This window comes from Cervus elaphus, chromosome 13 (assembly GCF_910594005.1).
Source record: "Cervus elaphus chromosome 13, mCerEla1.1, whole genome shotgun sequence".
NCBI classification, from domain to species: domain Eukaryota; kingdom Metazoa; phylum Chordata; class Mammalia; order Artiodactyla; family Cervidae; genus Cervus; species Cervus elaphus.
In genome coordinates, this window is record NC_057827.1 from 68,923,429 (window position 1) to 68,941,382 (window position 17,954).

General features: G+C 44.2%; 1 protein-coding gene across 1 annotated transcript in view; it reads left to right on the plus strand.

Annotated features, from left to right (window-relative positions):
* The first annotated feature begins 2,035 nt into the window (after positions 1-2,035).
* The window catches only part of RCOR1 (REST corepressor 1), a 118,732-nt gene continuing 102,813 nt past the window's right edge, over positions 2,036-17,954 (plus strand). The window contains exons 1-2 of the mRNA XM_043921330.1: positions 2,036-2,596; positions 2,677-2,736. Of these exons, the coding sequence (XP_043777265.1) occupies positions 2,284-2,596; positions 2,677-2,736 (373 nt within the window). The 5' untranslated portion in view covers positions 2,036-2,283. The remainder of the gene's footprint in view (positions 2,597-2,676; positions 2,737-17,954) is intronic.

Genomic DNA, 17,954 nt, shown 5'->3' on the forward strand with positions numbered 1-17,954 from the left:
CGTCCTGTGTCTTCCCTGTGGCCCTAATAAATCACTCAATATCAGCTTTGTGCCCTCCTCATAGGCTAATTTCTCCAGAGACTGCTGGTAAAGCTCCATAGACACCAAGTGAGCAGGGCAGTGTTCTCAACCTCATTCCTCACGCAGTGCTCCCCGGGAGATGAGTCACAGCCCTCAGCCAGGTGTGAAGGCCACTTCTGGTTTCTAACCTTTGGCTTTGCTGCCTGTATCCCCCCACTCCAGCTGGTGGGGAGTTATGGGACGGGGCACACACACCTGCACCACCTGGGCTCTCCAAGGAGACGGGTGTCCTTTTAAGGGGAATCCAGGAGCTGAGACCCTGAAGTCGGTGGGGGCACGTCTCCTCCATGGCGAGGGCACACTGCCTTTTCTTACGGGCCCTTCGGGCAGAACTGAATGTGGTCACTTCACTGAAGTAATAATGACGGTCCATGCCGCAGAAAATGTGGAGGAGAACATCCTGCTTATTTATTCAGGCTTTTAAAACCATCAAATTCCAGATTTCTCCCTGTAGCTATTTATAACCAGAGCTGGTGTAAACTGTCCCCATATTAAGCGCAGGTTCGAAGTAACTTAAAAGAAAAATAGCTATCCGCTGCATTTAAAACTAAAACATTTCTTCTCATTTATAGACCTCTCGCCTCCCGATTATGTGCAAAGAGCACGCGTTGTTTGGGGGAGTCGGTGGGGGTGGGGCAGATACAGACCTGTGGGGGAGGGGGGTCACACACTCTCCCATCCCCCCTCACAGCTATAAAAGCAGCCCCTGGGCCCACAGCTGGTCACTGTCCAGGGCGAGGATGTTTCGGGCTGGGTCGAGCGTTTCCTCACCGGGGTGCCCCGGGTGGAGCGGCGGAGGCCGGGCAGGCGGCAGATCCGGAAAAGTGGCTCCTGCCTCGGAGGAAGTTGACCCTCCTCCCCCTACCGAGGGCTTGGGATGAAACGGCTTCTGCCCCCTTTACCCTTCTTGGACCCCCAGCCCGTCTCTGTAAGCGCCCCGTCCCCGTTTTCTAAGGGCTCCCCTCCCCCCCCGAAGACAATCCGGCTCCTTCACAGCTCTCCAAACGGCCCTCTGGGATGGCAGGGGGACCCCCCCCATCCACCCCGCGCCCCGACTCTGCGTCCGGGCAGCGTCCCCACTCAGGACCCTCTTCTCTGGCCTCGCAGGCGCGGCGGCGCCCCGAAACTCAGGCGATTGCGGCGACTTCCAACGTCCCCCCCACCCCCCAATTAGCAGAAAGCCCCACCAAAACCCCACCCCGCACCTCGAGCTCCCACACTGCCTCCTCCGACTCCAGGAGACACCGCCACCTGGGAACTCTGTCCCCCTGCACCGGCGCTGCCTCCAGCGCGGAGACACCCCCCCAAAACCCCGTGGGAACGGTGGGGCCGCAATTAGTTTCTTCCAATTAGTTTCCCTTCTTTGTATAAGAACCCATTCAAACTGCGAGAGGTAGTCCTCCGCGCGAGGGGGAAAGTAGTCCCGACCTCGCCTTCGGTCTCCGCTCTCGCGTCGCTCGTGTTTCCCTTCAAGAAACCGGTGGGGCTCTCGGCGGAGCCCTCCGGGGAACGCAGGGGCCGGGGCCGCGTGGTGGGGGTGGGGTGCGCGCAGGGAAGCGGGGCGGGTGGGGGCTGCCGGCAGAAGGAGGGGGCGGGGAGGGCGGCTAACTCCTCGCTATTGCCTAGAGAGATGGATCATGGGGCGTAGAGAGACGGCAAACCTCAAACCACGTACAGCGGACGATACGCGTCAACCGAACCTGACCAACGGAAGCCTGGCGCCACCCCTCTCCCCGCTCTCCCGCCCCGGCCCCTCGGACGGACGGCTGCGCGCAGCCAACCGGGCTGCCGCTCGCCGTCCAAATCGCACGAGAGCCAATGGGGGCGCGTGGAGGGCGGAGCCACCCCCTCCCCGCGCCGGGTTGGGCTGCGCGCGGCTTCCCCCCCACCCCCGCCTCAACTCACTGCTGGCCCAGGCCCCGCCCCCCTCCCCTCCCGCTCGCTGCTCCCGGAGTAGTTAGAGCCAGTGAAGTGCGGGCGGCGAGGAGAGCGAAAGTTGCGCTGGGCTCGGCGCCGGGGGGCCTGAAGCGGCTCCGCGCTCCGCCCGCCAGGGCCGCCTCAGCCCCAACTCGCGCCCGCAGGCTCCGGCCGCGCCCGCCCGCACCCCCTCCCCCGGCCCGGCGCACCCCCCCACCCCCACCCCCGCCTCCTCAGGAGCCGCGGGGTCCCCCGTCACTTTCGCCCGGCTCGGGCCCCCAGCCGATGCCGGCCATGGTGGAGAAGGGCCCCGAGGTCTCAGGGAAACGGAGAGGGAGGAACAACGCGTCCAGCGCGGCCGCCTCGGCCGCCGCCGCCGCTTCGGCCGCCGCCTCAGCCGCCGCTGCCGCCTCGGCTGCCGCCGCCTCCTCGGCCGCCGCCGCCTCCGCCGCCTCAGCTGCCGCCTCCGCCTCGGCCGCCGCCGCCCCCAATAATGGGCAGAATAAAAGTTTGGCGGCGGCGGCGGCGCCCAATGGCAACAGCAGCAGCAACTCCTGGGAGGAAGGTAGCTCCGGCTCGTCCAGCGACGAGGAGCACGGTAGGTGGCAGCCGCCCGCGCCGCCCCCGCGCCCGCCCGCTCGTCCGCGCGCTGACCGCCCCCCTCTGCTTTTCCCGCAGGTGGCGGCGGCATGCGGGTCGGACCCCAGTACCAGGCGGTGGTGCCCGATTTCGACCCCGGTGAGTAGCACTCCGGGCCGGCCGGCCGGCGACCCGAGGGGGCGGACGGCCTCGGACAACTTTTCTTTCTGTGGGTGTGGGTCCTGCCGTCCGCGGGGAGACGCTCGTGCCAGTGTGTCCTGCCGGCGGGCCGGGCCCCCCGCCCCCCACCTCAGGGAGGCCCGAGGGTCGCCCGGGCGGGTCGGACGCGAGGCGGCGGCGCGCCGGCCACACCTGGCCACCTGGCCCGGGGTTCCGGCGTCCCGGGTCTGCGCGAGCCGCGCCGGGACCGGGCGGGGGTGGCCGCGCGCCGGAGACTTAGCTTCCTGCGAGCGCCCCAGGGCTCGGGACGGCCTCGGACCCGCCTCTCCTCTGCGGAAGGTTGCCCCGCGTGCCCTCTCCTGCCGGCCGCCGGGCTCCTGCCTGCCCCCGACTCCCCTCCCGTCGTGAGATTCCCCCCAAAACCAGTTAGTAAAAGAAGTGTGCTTCCCAGAGGGCGCCTGCCCGGGGAAGAGAGGCTTGCTGGTGGCAGTTTGATTTTTAGGACCTATTTGTAAACGTGTGTGTTATTTCCTTTTTTCTTTTTTTAAAGAAAGGGGTTGTGAAAGGTTAGAACCTCAGAAAGCTTTAGCCTAACACCTCCAAGGCATTCCAACCGGCTTGCTTGGAACATTTGCTACCCTTGTTGCTCTTCTGTGTGCAAGCAAATTCAAAGTACCAGAAAAATCCTACCAGACAAAGGAATTCGTCAGTGAGATTCTAGCTTGTCTCCGTATAAGACTGTCTTTAAAGATTGTTGGCGTGGAAAATGTTTGAAAGGACGTGGGTTTTATTTCAGAAATCAAATTCAAAAGAGAATCTTGTGGAACTGGAGTTAACAGTCCTGGTTGGAGGGCTTTAGAACTGGTGGTTCTCTATGTAGGTTACACCACGAGTTTATTTGAGAGAATAAATGCATAAATGCTTTTCCTTGGAAACAAGGCTGCAGAAAATTGCCAGGATCTAGCCCTTGAAAAAGGCGATTGCTCTTAAGCTGTTATTAAGGTATGAAACTCTGGGTGTTCTTTGAAGTGAAAATACGTAGGCATCCCTGAGTGAGCTGTTGGGTTCTCTGGAAATAAATGACCTTTCCCGCATTTGCCTTCTACAGTTTTGGTCTGTTGATGGTTTAAATCTCTTAAAGTATCTGTAGTCTGACGCCCAGGTTTATATTCCTTTTAAACTTCGGTTAGTCTTCCTATAGTTTCCCCTTCCCCCACCTCTTCCTTTTTTGGTCGTCACTTCTCATTTATAAGAGCGACAGGATGGGACTCCCAGGCCAGGCTGCTTCTCCCCTGTGCATGCCTTCTCCATTCCTCGGTTGGCCACCAGGGGAAGCATACTGTTTTTTGGTTACAGTTGACCCTATCTTCATTTTGTAGGTCAAGTCCATCTTTGTTTTAATACACAGACCATAACGCAAAGCTCTTCACCAAGTTTCCCCCACATATTTAAAAAAGATATCAACTTGTACACATCTTTTAGTAAGTTGGTCAGTTTTGGGGTACATTTTGGTTACATTCATTTTGAAAGCTTTATTTAAATATGTTGGCTGTGAGTAAAGATAAGTGCATATTTGATGGCAACAGCGAGAATTAGATTTCTGATACTGTCCTAAATGTTGATGCCTAGCTCTGCATTGTTAGGAATGAGGCAGACTTCTTTGGAGTTGTTCTCTTTGAAACAGCACATGTAATAGGATCATATTTTGAGCTGTCCTTGCAGTTTTGATGGAATAGGGGCAAGCATAAATTTGTCAGAGACCTGCCATTCTTTTTTTTTTTTTTAACAATATCAGATGTCTTTTATTTTTTTTATTTGAATCTTTTTTTTTTAATTAGAATCTTTTTTTTTTTATTAGTTGGAGGCTAATTACTTCACAACATTTCAGTGGGTTTTGTCATACATTGATATGAATCAGCCATAGATTTACACGTATTCCCCATCCCGATCCCCCCTCCCACCTCCCTCTCCACCCGATTCCTCTGGGTCTTCCCAGTGCACCAGGCCTGAGCACTTGTCTCATGCATCCCACCTGGGCTGGTGATCTGTTTCCCCATAGATAGTATACATGCTGTTCTTTTGAAATATCCCACCCTCACATTCTCCCACAGAGTTCAAAAGTCTCTTCTGTATTTCTGTGTCTCTTTTTCTGTTTTGCATATAGGGTTATCGTTACCATCTTTCTAAATTCCATATATATGTGTTAGTATGCTGTAATGTTCTTTATCTTTCTGGCTTACTTCACTCTGTATAAGGGGCTCCAGTTTCATCCATCTCATTAGGACTGGTTCAAATGAATTCTTTTTAACAGCTGAGTAATATTCCATGGTGTATATGTACCACAGCTTCCTTATCCATTCATCTGCTGATGGGCATCTAGGTTGCTTCCATGTCCTGGCTATTATAAACAGTGCTGCGATGAACATTGGGGTGCACGTGTCTCTTTCAGATCTGGTTTCCTCAGTGTGTATGCCCAGAAGAGACCTGCCATTCTAAACAGTGAAAAACTGCAAATGTTTTTCTGTATAGTCTTACTGTCACTTGATTGGCTCTTGGCATTAACATTTCCTATTTTGTGTTTGTTTTAATCTGGAAAGGAATTTATCTGGTGTGAAATAATTTGAAGCCCTGTTTTGCTATCCTGAGCAGTGGGACAAATTCCTAGGCATGGCTGGAGATTGTAGGACTTTACTTTTTACTACTTATTTATTTATTTTTTAAAAAGATGTGTTCTCATTTAACTTAAAATCTAAGGGAAGAGTTTCATATCTTAATAACAGCTTCCATTTTGGAATAGAAATGACACACCAGTTTTGTTTCATGTCAAGCAAATTTTTTTTTAGGTCTTTGGACTTAGTTTTTTTTTCCATGCGTACAAGTTAGGAATAATAAGGAATTGAGATTGTGATTGTTACTGCTTTTTATTTTTCTCTTCCTGAGTTTTGAATGCGTATTTATTTATTTATTATTATTTATTTATGTATTTTTTTTAACCACCATTTGAACACACTAGTGAATGTGAAACTCATCAGGAAGCTACTTAAAAAAAAAAAACAACAGAAAAACCTATCTCTGTAAAGATGTATGAGTGGAAGAATGTTGATTTTTTTTTAAAGTCAGGTTTTGTTTACCCACAGTCTCCCAACTTGACCCTATTTAGCTTTAAAAACAAATGGTTGAAACTAGATCCGCTTGAAATTCCCTGTATAGTCCAGGGAAGATGCATTTCTGTCATTCCTCACACATGGTGAACAAAGTGGACAGAGCACTGTCATCCCAAAATGCTGATTCATGTCTTATTACCTAATTAAGATCTAAACTGGACCGCTGGATCAGAACTTGGTAGTTAAAATAACATCTTTGTTTATAATGGTGAACAAGTTTTATCAGGTAGGTTTAAAAACAAAGACCAGAATGCAGTTTCATATCTTTATCTTTGTTCCCGTGTGGGGTCCAGACTGTCCATACTCTGTTTCATACTCTATGCCATGTCGTATGCTGAGTTGGCTTTGGTTTCTTTTAGAATTTAATAGTGAAGTGAAAGTCGTTCAGTCGTGTCTGACTCTTTGCGACCCCATGGAATATACAGCCCATGGAATTCTCCAGGCCAGAATACTGGAGTGGGTAGCCTTTTTCTTCTCCAGGGCATCTTCCCAACCCAGGTATCGAACTCAGGTCTCCCTCATCGCAGGCAGACTCTTTACCATCTGAGCCACCAGGGAAGCCCTAGAATTTAATAAGCATACAGTAAATAAGAGGGAAGGGTGCTTATGCTAGCCTACCTCTGGTCAGTTATTTCCTGCATTGGCAAAACATAATTTATTTTGAAACTAGTAGTGTTCTTCTATACAAAAATGTTAAGTAATTCCATGGTCTTCCCAATAAACATGCAGAGGAAGAAGCGGTAGCCTCCGTGTTTCTTTGATCCCTTGTTTGGTACTCTTCCTCTTTGCTGTCTTCTAACTAGAGGAACACAGTGGCAGGATTTTAAGATTGACTCAAGTTCTTTGTTTTCTGAAGCATGTGTTTTTATTGTCAACTTCTATCCTAGCTAGTGATCACAGTTCATTAATAGTAAAATTAAGACTCTTTTAGAAGAGGAAGTGTTAATGGTAAATTTTTTTGAGGTAATGGCCCTTTAAACATGCAACCTTTATTTGGAACATTGAATCCAATATATTTAATCAGATCAGAAAATTTATGGTTGTCACTGGTTCAACTGTCACTTTCAGAGTTGACTTATATTATTAAAATGTAGAATAATTTTCCTGAACAGGGTGTCTTGACCTGCTTTTCATTTCTTCTTGGTGGTGATTCTGTCTTCCTCTTTGAACACATTATTTACTTGGCTTTAGTTTCATTGTGAAAGTAAATTTTAAAGATATCCAAAAATTCATAAGTTATGGTGAAGCCTTCGTGATGGAGGCATACTTGGAGGCATTGTTTACCCACATGAGAGGTGAGGGTAATGAGAAAGTGCTGTGTGTGATCCCCTTTGTGATGCAGTGCAGTAGGAGGCACCTAAAGCTGTCTCTTGAGATGTCTAGTGCCTTGTCTCTGTGATTAAGAAGGTGGTTTAAAAAGGTCAAGCTCGTCATTTTATCTCAGGAGCCTCAGTTTCCTGCATTGTGAATCAGGTTCTTTTCATCACTGTGGCCTGTGATTATGTTAGTTACAGTCATCTTTTTAATTTCAGGCTTCTTTCAGAAGCAACACAGAGCAGACTGGGAGCTTGGGTTGTGAGAACCATCAAACCCAAGTTCAGATCTTGGCAGTGCCTCTTGACAATTGTGTTTAGGCCCTGGCCAGGTTTCTTTATTTTTGCTTTCATCTGTGAAGTAGAGGTAATGGAACTTCTTCCTCAAGAAATTAACTGAGTTAATGCATGTAAAATGTCCAGTGCAATGCCTGGCACTCAGCAAATGCTAAGTAAACATTTTCTGCTGTCTTATTTTAGTTATCGTTTGAAGGATTTAGTTGCCAAGTAGTGGTCCTTTGCATTGTCTGCTTTACTGCAAAGGTAAGGTAAGGCTGGGTTATGATGAAGCCGTAGATTTGAATGCTAATCATGCATTCAAAGATACTTGAAGATGATTGCTTTTAAGTTACATGTACCTGCTGCAATCTAGGTAAATACCCTTTCCTGGGAGAGAGAACTATTCCAAAACATTTTTATAGCAGAAAAGTACACTGAGATCCAGAGGGAATAGATAACCCTGTTCAGATCAAGTTTCAGGGTAGTATGAAAGAAACCTTGAGTCCATCCCGGGCCAAAGTGAAGTACACATTAACTGCCTTCTGAGTCAGGGAGTTTTTACTCTCAATTCTCAAGTCCTTGTCTTTGAGAGTTAATGTCGAAGTGAGGTTCTTCTGCTGCAGTACTTCCTTGGGTGATGAGTACTTCCTTGGCTGTGATCCAAAGGTTAGTTGGTGGAGGCTCATCAGAGCAGAGTTGTTTTAAAAACAGTGCTGAAAGTCATTGGTACTGAAGAAATTTAAGCTTATTCTTTTCTTTTTTTTAAATAATTTTATCTATTTGTTTAGGCCATCTGGCCCTTCGTTGCTGCCTGGGCTTTTCTCTAGTTGCTGTGATGGAGGCTGCTCTCTTGTTGAGGAGCTCGGCCTCTCGGGCATGCGGGCTTCAGTAGTGGAGGCATGTGGGTTCACTGGTTGCTACTCCCAGCTCCAGAGCGTGGAGCATGGCTCAGCAGTCGTGGTGCACTGACTTAGTTGCTCTGCAGCATGTGGGATCTTCCCAGATCAGAGATCAAACCTGTGTCTCCTGCAATGGCAGGTGGATTCTTTACCACTGAGCCACCAGGGAAGCGCTAGGCTTGCTCTTTTTTCTTGTCCTTCTCCTTTTTCTTTTTTTACTTTTCCCTAGGCTTACTCTAAGAAAGGTGGTTTCTTTAGTGTTATAAAGTTCTGTAGGGCAGTTTAATTGAAAAAAATCTTCTTGGTCTTTGGAAATGAAACATCACCAAATTACTGTATTCTTCCCCAGTTTATTTTACTTTTTGTATTTTACTCTCTGCTATATTGATTGTTATACTTAATTTGTAATTTAGCTCTCACTTTCTTCTGAACCTTTCTTTAGAGGTTCCGTGCATAATGTTAAAGTAAGAAATAAGGCTTCTATGTGTCCCCTTACTCTGATGGAAAACAGTTATCTTTGCTAAAGAGGATGTGTTCCGTTGGTATTTACTTTAAAACAGAGAGCTGGAAAAACCTTGCCGTAGAGGGAGTCTCTGGAGCAGCAGTAAAGGCCCGACTGAGGCAGGAATGGGGATCGAGTGCCGGCTCAGTGACTGGGCTGAGTCAACTCTACAGCCTCAAATAGCAAGTACGGAAAATACGTGTGACCTAGGATTGATCAGGGATAATGGTTGTAATTTAACAGGTTCTGTTTTGTGTTCTGGAAATTTTACTAATACATACATCTTCTGGTTGAGTTTTATGTTTTCTATTGTTGATTTTTTAAAAAACAGAGTATTTAGGAAATAGAATGGTTTAATGTGACAAAAGTGTTTTGGTAAGATGTTTGAGATAAATATTTTTAAGTAAAATTAAAATGTCATTTAAGTGAAATGTTGATAAAGTGAAGTGAAGTCGCTCAGTCGTGTCTGACTCTTTGTGACCCCATGAACTGTAGCTTACCGGGCTCCTCCATCCATGGGATTTTTCCAGGCAAGAGTACTGGAGTGGGTTGCCATTTCCTTCTCCAAGTGAAGTGAAGTGAAATGTTGATTGTAAAACCCTAGAACACCTACTTTTTTCAAATTAGTCAATTTTTGTTCTTTCTTTCTTTTTTTTTTTTAAGTTAGTCAAATTCTTTCTTTAATATGAGGGTCCTGTAAAAATTGTATGCTAGACGTAATTCTTTGAAGTTTCTGAATTTTCTCTCCCTCAGAGCAATGAGAGAGAAAATTGTAGTGTCTACTCAGTGCAGCCTTCCTGTGTTCTAGATGAGGAAGGTAAGGCCTGCAGAGACAAAGTGACTTGTATTTATCTTTCAGTCATTAAAAGCATCTCCAGGTAGGTTTGAGGCGTGTGACACCAAATTTTATTGTTTTAAAGCCTTGTTTCTGGGTACAATAATATGTGTGCATAATTTTAGATAAAGGTAGTGGAGGTGATGGAATTCCAACTGAGCTATTTAAAATCCTAAAAGATGATGCTGTTAAAGTGCTGCACTTAATGTGTCAGCAAATTTGGAAAACTTAGTACTGGATAAGGTCAGTTTTCATTCCAATCCCAAAGAAGGGCAATACCAAAGAATGTTCAGACTGCCGTACAGTTGTGCTCAATGCTGGCAAAGTAATGCTCAAAATCTTCAAGCTAGGCTTCTGCAGCACGTGAACTGAGAACTTCCAGATGTACAAGCTAGGTTTCAAAGAGGCAGAGGAACCAGAGATCAAATTGCCAGCATTCGTTGGATCATGGCAAAAGCAAGGGATTTTCAGAATAACATATTCTTCTGCTTCATTGACTATGCTAAAGCCTTTGACTATGTGGATCACAACAAACTGGAAAATTTTTAGAGGTGGAAATACCAGACCATTTTACCTGTCTCTTAAGAAACGTGTATGTAGGCCAAGAAGCAACAGTTAGAACTGGACATGGAACTACTGATTGGTTCAAAATTGGGACAGGAGTATGACAAGGCTGTATATTGTCACCCTGCTTATTTAACTTATATGCAGAGTGCATCATGTGAAATGCTGGGCTGGATAACTCACAAGCTGGAATCAAGACTGCCAGGAGAAATATCAACAACCTCAGATAATGCCGATGATACCACTCTAATGGCAGAAAGTGAAGAGGAACTAAGGAGCCTCTTGATAGGGTGAAAGAGCAGAGAGAAAAAGCTGGTTTGAAACGCAACATTAAAAAAAAAAAAACTAAGATGATGGCATCTGGTCCCATCACTTAATGGCAAATGGAAGGGGAAAAAGTGTAAGCAGTGATAGATTTTCTTTTCTTGGGCGCCCAAATCACTGTGAACAGTGACTGCAGCCATAAAATTAAAAGATACTTACTCTTTGAAAGAAAAGCTATGACAAGCATAGACAGCATATTAAAAAGCAGAGACGTCACTTTGCTGACAAAGGTCCATATAGTCAAAGCTATGGTTTTTCCAGTAATCATTTACAGATGTGAGAGTTGGATCATAAGGCTGAATGTGGAGGAATTGATGCTTGCAAACTGTGGTGCTAGAGAAGACTCTTGATAGTCCCTTGGATTGCAAGGAGATCAAACCAGTCAATCCTAAAGGAAATCATTCCTGAATATCCTTTAGAAAGACTAATGCTGAAGCTCCAATACTTTGACCAGCTGATGCATAGAGCCAAGTCACTGGAAAAAGACCCTGATGTTGGGGAAGATTGAGGGCAGAAGGAAAAGGGGATGACAGAGGATGAGATGGTTGGCTGGCATCACCGACTTGATGGACATGAAGCTCTTGTGCGGGAGTTTCATAGGTGTAAATGCTTGAGACCACAGGAGGGAAGGTGAGGCAGCAGAGCCTTCAGGTTGGATGCAGATGTGACACCTGTGAAGGAAAACAGAAGGAAGGGTGTAGATGATGAGCTCCAGGAGCCTAAGATTGCAGTGCAACCAGAGCAGAGGTGGTTTGTTAGAGCGCGTTGGGCAGGACTGGGCCTTCCCTAGAAAACCAGCTGTGTTCTGTCGTTGGCCTGGAGTTAGCATGCAGCGAGCTGCAGTGGACCTCGAAGGTGCTGGGCAGCTGGGGCTGTCAGCTAATTACACTCCTCTCAGCTCTTTATCTCTTGAAGGGAAATCTGAGTGGCAGGCTCTCAAGGCCATCAGGATGCCTATGCCTGTTTTTGTACTTGAGTACATACTTATGTATGAAAAGCGGTATGTTTTGTTATTGTCAAAGTATTTTTGTAAATGGAATTATTTGTGCATATTCCTCTAACAGGTACAGAAAATTCCTTTCCTTCATTCAGTTTTCACTGAGGTGTTAGGCTTAACTTTTTGCAGTGCTATCTTTTTGTAGTCTGTGTTGGCATTTTTCTAATTACTGGTGAGGTCAAGTGTGCTTTTATGTGTGTTTTCAGCTACCTGGTTTCCTTCTGTGTGTATATCTTTTGCTGTTTTTCTGTAGGGTGTTCTTTTTCTTACTGATTTGTGTGTGCTCTTGGTATATTTGGATACTGATCCTTTCTTAGGGTTGTTAGTTGTAAAGTTTTTGTTGTAGAGTTTTTCTCTCTAGTATGGAAGTTGATTGAGATCTTTTCAGGAAGGAATAAAAACATATACCTGGTTGGATATATTTCTGCTCAGAGATTGGACATGGTACATAGCTCCTTATTAATTGTCACTAGGACTCCTGGTTTCTAAGAAGATTGTCACTGAGAATTTGATACATCTTTTTTTGTTATGTTGCAATTTTCTTCAGTTAATTTGGTGTACTAATTACTAACCAACTGACCTAAATTACAGTGCTGGATGACTTGAAAAGCTCTGATTTAATTTCTGTCCAACATCTAGTTTTAACAGCATGCTAGTTAGAGGTTAAAGTCATAAGTTTAGTTTTCACGATGGTCAGTTAGTTTTCTATAAAAGGTGAACGTGCTGTGGACTAAAGCCCAATTCAGTTGTCTTACGGTTTTGTCACTGATTGTGAGGGAGTGGGTGAATGGTGTGGTGCCACTTGTCATCACAACAGAAAATCCTTGAAGGAATAATGTCCGTGTCAGGTTAGTGTAGTATTTGCTGTGTGCAGACTGGTTTGAACACTTCATTAATAATTTAACATAACAATCACAACAGTCACATCAGATAAAGTTGTTATCCCCATTTTCCGTACGAGGAAACAGAGGCACAGAGAGGTTTATTGTTATGGTCACCTTAGTAACTTGCCCACGGTAACCCATTCCAAGATGCCATCTGTTGTCAGAAGCATCGTTATTTTGTATATTGCTAAGGAAGGAAAAACACCAGGATACCACTAAGATAAGTTGTAGTCAGACTGCAATCTAGTGTATTTCAGGGCGACTCAGCCAGAAATCCTAAGAAAAACCACTTAGACCAGTGCTTTATTGGATCAATTGCTTAGTTGTTTGCATGTGGTCCCAGGTATTGCGGAGATTTTTGTGTAGGGTGGCCAGAGCCTGAGTCGTGCCCAGTTGCATTGCTCTTCTTGTCAGTGGAAGCACCGATAAAATGGGAGGCGTCTGGCTTGGCTGATGGGCGAGTGGAATGAGTTGCTTTACTCCTGCACGTCTGTTACAATGGTCATTCTCAGAGTGTAAAATATGTTGTATTTGAGGGGAGTGATTTTTTGTGATTGGATGACTTAAGGTTACAAAGGACCGTGTTATGTTGGCTACCTTTTAGTTTAACAGATGAGAGTAAAATATTTAAATATCTATTTCCCCCCCTCCCCATATGTTTTTCTGCAGGTTCACATTGAACTTGAGCTGTGGAATGAGTTTAAGAACCATGTCTTGAATAAAGTGTGAAAAGATACACACATTAAAATATCTAAGAGTATTTTTAAAAGCCATTGGTTTCACCTGTACAACTATCTGGTTAGTATTGTTCAGCAACTAATCCTCCTTCCTTGTACATTATTCCCAATCTCCTCCCCCATCAAAAAAACAAAAACCAAACTAACTCTGCCTCTTTCCCCTGAAAAAACCCCGATGTATGTATTTCTTAGTGTTATTAGTGAATTCTGTTCTGTTTTTCAAAGACCAGAGTATACTTAGAGAAAATTGTAAGCTTTATTCTGGTTGACTTAAATGTGAGGTTTGCCATGGTTGGTTTGATCATAAGGTTAACTGAGGACTAGCTTCTGTCTGCCCAGAAACCAAGGCTTGCCTTGTGTGTTCAGCAAGGGGATCGGGTGAGCCTCTGCCGCGGAGTTTGGCTGTCCTGTCCCTCTTCAGCAGTTTCATCTAGTGACCAGGAAATACTCCCTGACGGCCTTCTTTATGTCTGGGAAGGTTAATTAAAATTGTGGGACTGGTTAAACATTCTATTCACTTGAACTCAGGGTATTTCTGTGCTCTTTCACGCACACACACACACACACACACTTACTGAAGGCTGCACGTCCTGTTTTACTGGCACAGAAGCTTCTGGGCTTGGGACGTTTGCTTTCAGACTTAGCATGCACCTGCGCGAGCAGGTTGGTAAGACGGGTAGGGTAAGACTTGGCTCGTCTGATCTCAGGCGGTCCCATGAAGTCTTTGTGGTGTCATGCACTTCTGCTTTCTGAGTGTTCTGAGCCGCCAATTCTGTTTAAATATCTAAAGGTTTATCTTTCTCACTTGACATACCTGAATGTGGTCCTGCATTTAATAAGAGCACTTGTGTGCACTGATTGACTTTTCTCGAATAGGCATTTTGTAGTGGACAGTTGATAATTAAGAACCAAGTTTACTTAAAAAATAGAAACCTAAGGGAAAAAATGAGCTTTAAAGTTGCATTTAAAACCTGGTTTTCCCTATTTTAGGTGCTTTAATAATGAATTTGTATGAGTTAGAGATATACATCTTAGATACATTCTTAAAATTTTTTTTTCCAAGGTCAATTTCATACAACATGGGGTTTCCCTGGTGACTCAGATGGCAAGGAATCTGCCTGCTGTGCAGGAGACCTGGGTTCGATCCCTGGGTCAGGAAGATCCCCTGGAGAAGGAAATAGCTACTCATTCCAGTATTCTTGCCTGGAGAATCCCCATGGACAGAGGAGCCTGGTGGGCTACAGTCCATGGGGTCCTAAGGAATTGGACATGACTGAGTGACTAAAACACTTTCACTTTCATATAACATAAAATTAACCTTTTAAAAAATTGTTTATTTATTCGACCACACCGCACAGCTTGTGGGATCTTAGTTCCCAGACTGGGAATCAGACCTAGGCCCTCAGCAGTGAGAGCAGTGAGAGCACAGAGTCCTAACCCTTGGATTGCCAAGGAATCCCCAGATTGACCATTGTGAAGTCAATAATTTAGTGGCATTTAGTACAGTTATGTTGTTGTGCAACTACCACCACACCATCTAGTTCCAGAATGTTTTTGTCTGTTGACTTGAGAAAGTCTCAAGTCTATTGAGTGGTTACTTCCCCCTTCCCATTCCCCCTACCCCTGCACGTTGCTGATGACAGAGGGTGCTACGCAGCATAGTGGTGTGGAGTCACCTTACTTGGGGGTTGGTGATTGAAGAAACCAGGAAGAAGTTGTAGGTGAAGTGTTTCTTTGAGCCAAATCTTGAAAATAGGGGTTTTCCTGTGTTTATGATTTTATAATGTTTACTAATTTAAAAATTAATATTAAACTGTGAAGTTTAAAACTATAAAACTGTTAAAAAGTTATTTTGAAAATGTTAATCTTTCTGAAAATTTCAATCCAGATTTTCTTTTAAATTGTTTTAAGCTGTGCTGTCCAGTAACATAGCCACTAGTAATCTATAATTATTTAAATTTATTAAAATAAAATCAAACTTAAAATGCAGTTTTGTCACACTAACCACATCATTTTAAGCGAGTGGCTCCTGGCTGCTGTGTCGGACCGGGCAGAGCGGGGCGTTTCCCACGCTGTTGGACAGCGCGAAGCCGGAGAATCTTAGGAGTGAAAGCTTCGTTCTTTTTAATTTTTTTAATTAGTTCAGAAGTTCTGCCTATAATCAAGGTGCATGGTGAAATGTGATATTGGAATGTGATGGTTGTGTATGGAATTCCTCTAGTGGAGTATTTGTTAAGATATTGCTATTAAGGTATTCAAAATAAGGCTTCTTAAGAAAGCAAGTAGAAATTGAAAGCTTTTCTGGGGAGGGGGGGAGCGGTTATATAGCACCTAATTAAACCAAAAGGATAATCAAGATGTGTGACTATATTGAAGAGAAATGTAGAACTTAAAAAATCAGCAATATGAAGGCTTACCTTTTTTGAAAAGGTTAGGTTTCATATCTCTCCTGAACATACTCAACCTTTGCTCCAACTTCTCAAGTGCATTTAAATTCATTATAATTGTTCTAATGCCCTTGTCTAGTAATTCTTTTATCTGTCTCATTTCTGAGTTGGTATCAGTCAGTTGATTGATATTTTTTCCCTCATTATGAGTTGTCTTTTCCTGTTTCTTTGCTTGTTTGGTAATTTTTGTTTAGATGCCAGATATTATGAATTTTATTTTGATGGATGCAGGATATCTTTATAAATATTCTTGAGCTTTGTTCTAGAACATGGTTAATTAAGTTCCTCAGAAATGGTTTGTTCATTGCATATCTTGCTTTGTTAGGTGGTATCAGAGCCACGTAGTACAGGGCTAATTATTATCCATTCTGAGTGCTCTAGCCAATCAGAAACCTCAAGTATATTCTTTACAGACATGCGCTGATCAGTACTGTGCTGAGTCCTCAAGAAGATCTCTGGAGTTCTGTGTGGCACTCTTCTTCTGGTATCCTGCCCTACAAATTCAAGCTGCCCTGGCTTCCTTGGCCTCAGCTTGCTTCCTAAACTTGGGGAAACTGCTTGGCTTCCTTGGGTTCTCCCTCCCTGTGCTGCCGGTTGGGAGCTCTCTCCAGGCGGTGAACTGGGGCAGTTGTAGAGTTTACTCTGTCTGTTTCCTGTCTCTCAGGGCTCACTGTACTCTGCTGCTTGATGTCCACTGTCTTGAGGACTATCGCTTTGTAGATTTGATTGATCTTTAGTTGCTAGTTTATAGTGAAAGTGAAGTGAAAATGAAAGTCGCTTAGTCGTGTTTGACTCTTTGCGACCCCATGGATTGTATGGTCCATAGAATTCTCCAGGCCAGAATACTGGAGTGGGTAGCCTTTCCCTTCTCCAGGGGATCTTCCCGACCCAGGAATTGAACCAGGGTCTCCAGCATTACAGGCAGATTCTTTACCAACTGAGCTATCAGGGAAGCCCTTAGTTGTTTATAATGATAGGATAAATCTGGTTTACCCCACCTTAGCTGAAAACAGAAGTCTAGGTTTTTTTTTAAAGAAAAGTAGAGGAATTGGTTATATTTCCTTTTTTAAAGAAAATATTAGTACACATTTATATGTTATCTGTTAATCTATTTCATTTCTTCTTAAAGCTGTTAGGGCTTTTTTTTTTTAATTGCTATATAGTTAATGTACAATGTTATGTTAGTTTCAGGTATATTGCATAATGATTTGACTTTTCCACTTATTATGAAATGATCACCAGTATAAGTCTGGTAACCATCTGTCCCCATACAGGGTTGTCACAATATTATTGACCAATACACCTTACCATGCTGTATATTACATCCCCATGACTGGAGGTTTGTTTTTACAAACTGGAGATTTGTATCTCCTTATGCCTGTCGTCTATTTCACAGCCACTCCCACCCCATCTCTTCTAGTCACCAGAATGGATTGCCTGTGTTTTCTTATAGGAGTTGTATGGTTTCAGGTCTTACATTAAAGTCTTTAATTCTTTTTGAGTTTAGTTTTGTATATGGTGTAAGAAAGTAGTCCAGTTTGATTCTTTTGCGTGTTGCTGCCAAATTTTTCCAGCACCATTTATTGAAGAGGCTGTCTTTTCCCTATTGTATATTCTTGTCTCCTTTGCCATGGATTAATTGACTGTATAAATGTAGGCTTATTTCTGGGCTCTATATTCTGTTCCATTTTTCTGTGTGTCTTTTTTGGGACCAGTAGCATACTATTTTGATGACTTTAGCTTTGTAATATAGTTTGAAATCGGGGACCATGATACTCTCAGTTTTGATGTTTTTTTCTGAAGATTGCTTTGGTGTGTTATAGCTTTTAAACTTTTGAGTCTTATGTTCATGGAAGCCTTCTGTAAATATAATAATAATGCTTTCAGAAACCAGGATATTAAAATTTCATGTTTTTATATAAGCCACTATTCATTTCAGTGTCCATGACAAAGTGCTCAGACTAACTGCTTACTCATTGAAATCTGATGATTCTAGCCCAGAATTTTCCAAAGCAGGATAGTTTTTTTTTAGTTCACTATTCTTTATAAAATTTATAAAATAAATTATTAGTGTAAATTAAAACTATTAAAAATTAGCTTTAAAAGTTATTAGCCCTAGTTAAGAACTAATTTTTTTCTTTTCAGAGAAATGTATACTTTTCTCTTTGAAAAGTGTAATTCAGGAAATAGCTCCTTGGACTGTGTAAGATCTCCATTTTGCTGTGCTTAGTCATTCAGTTGTGTATGACTCT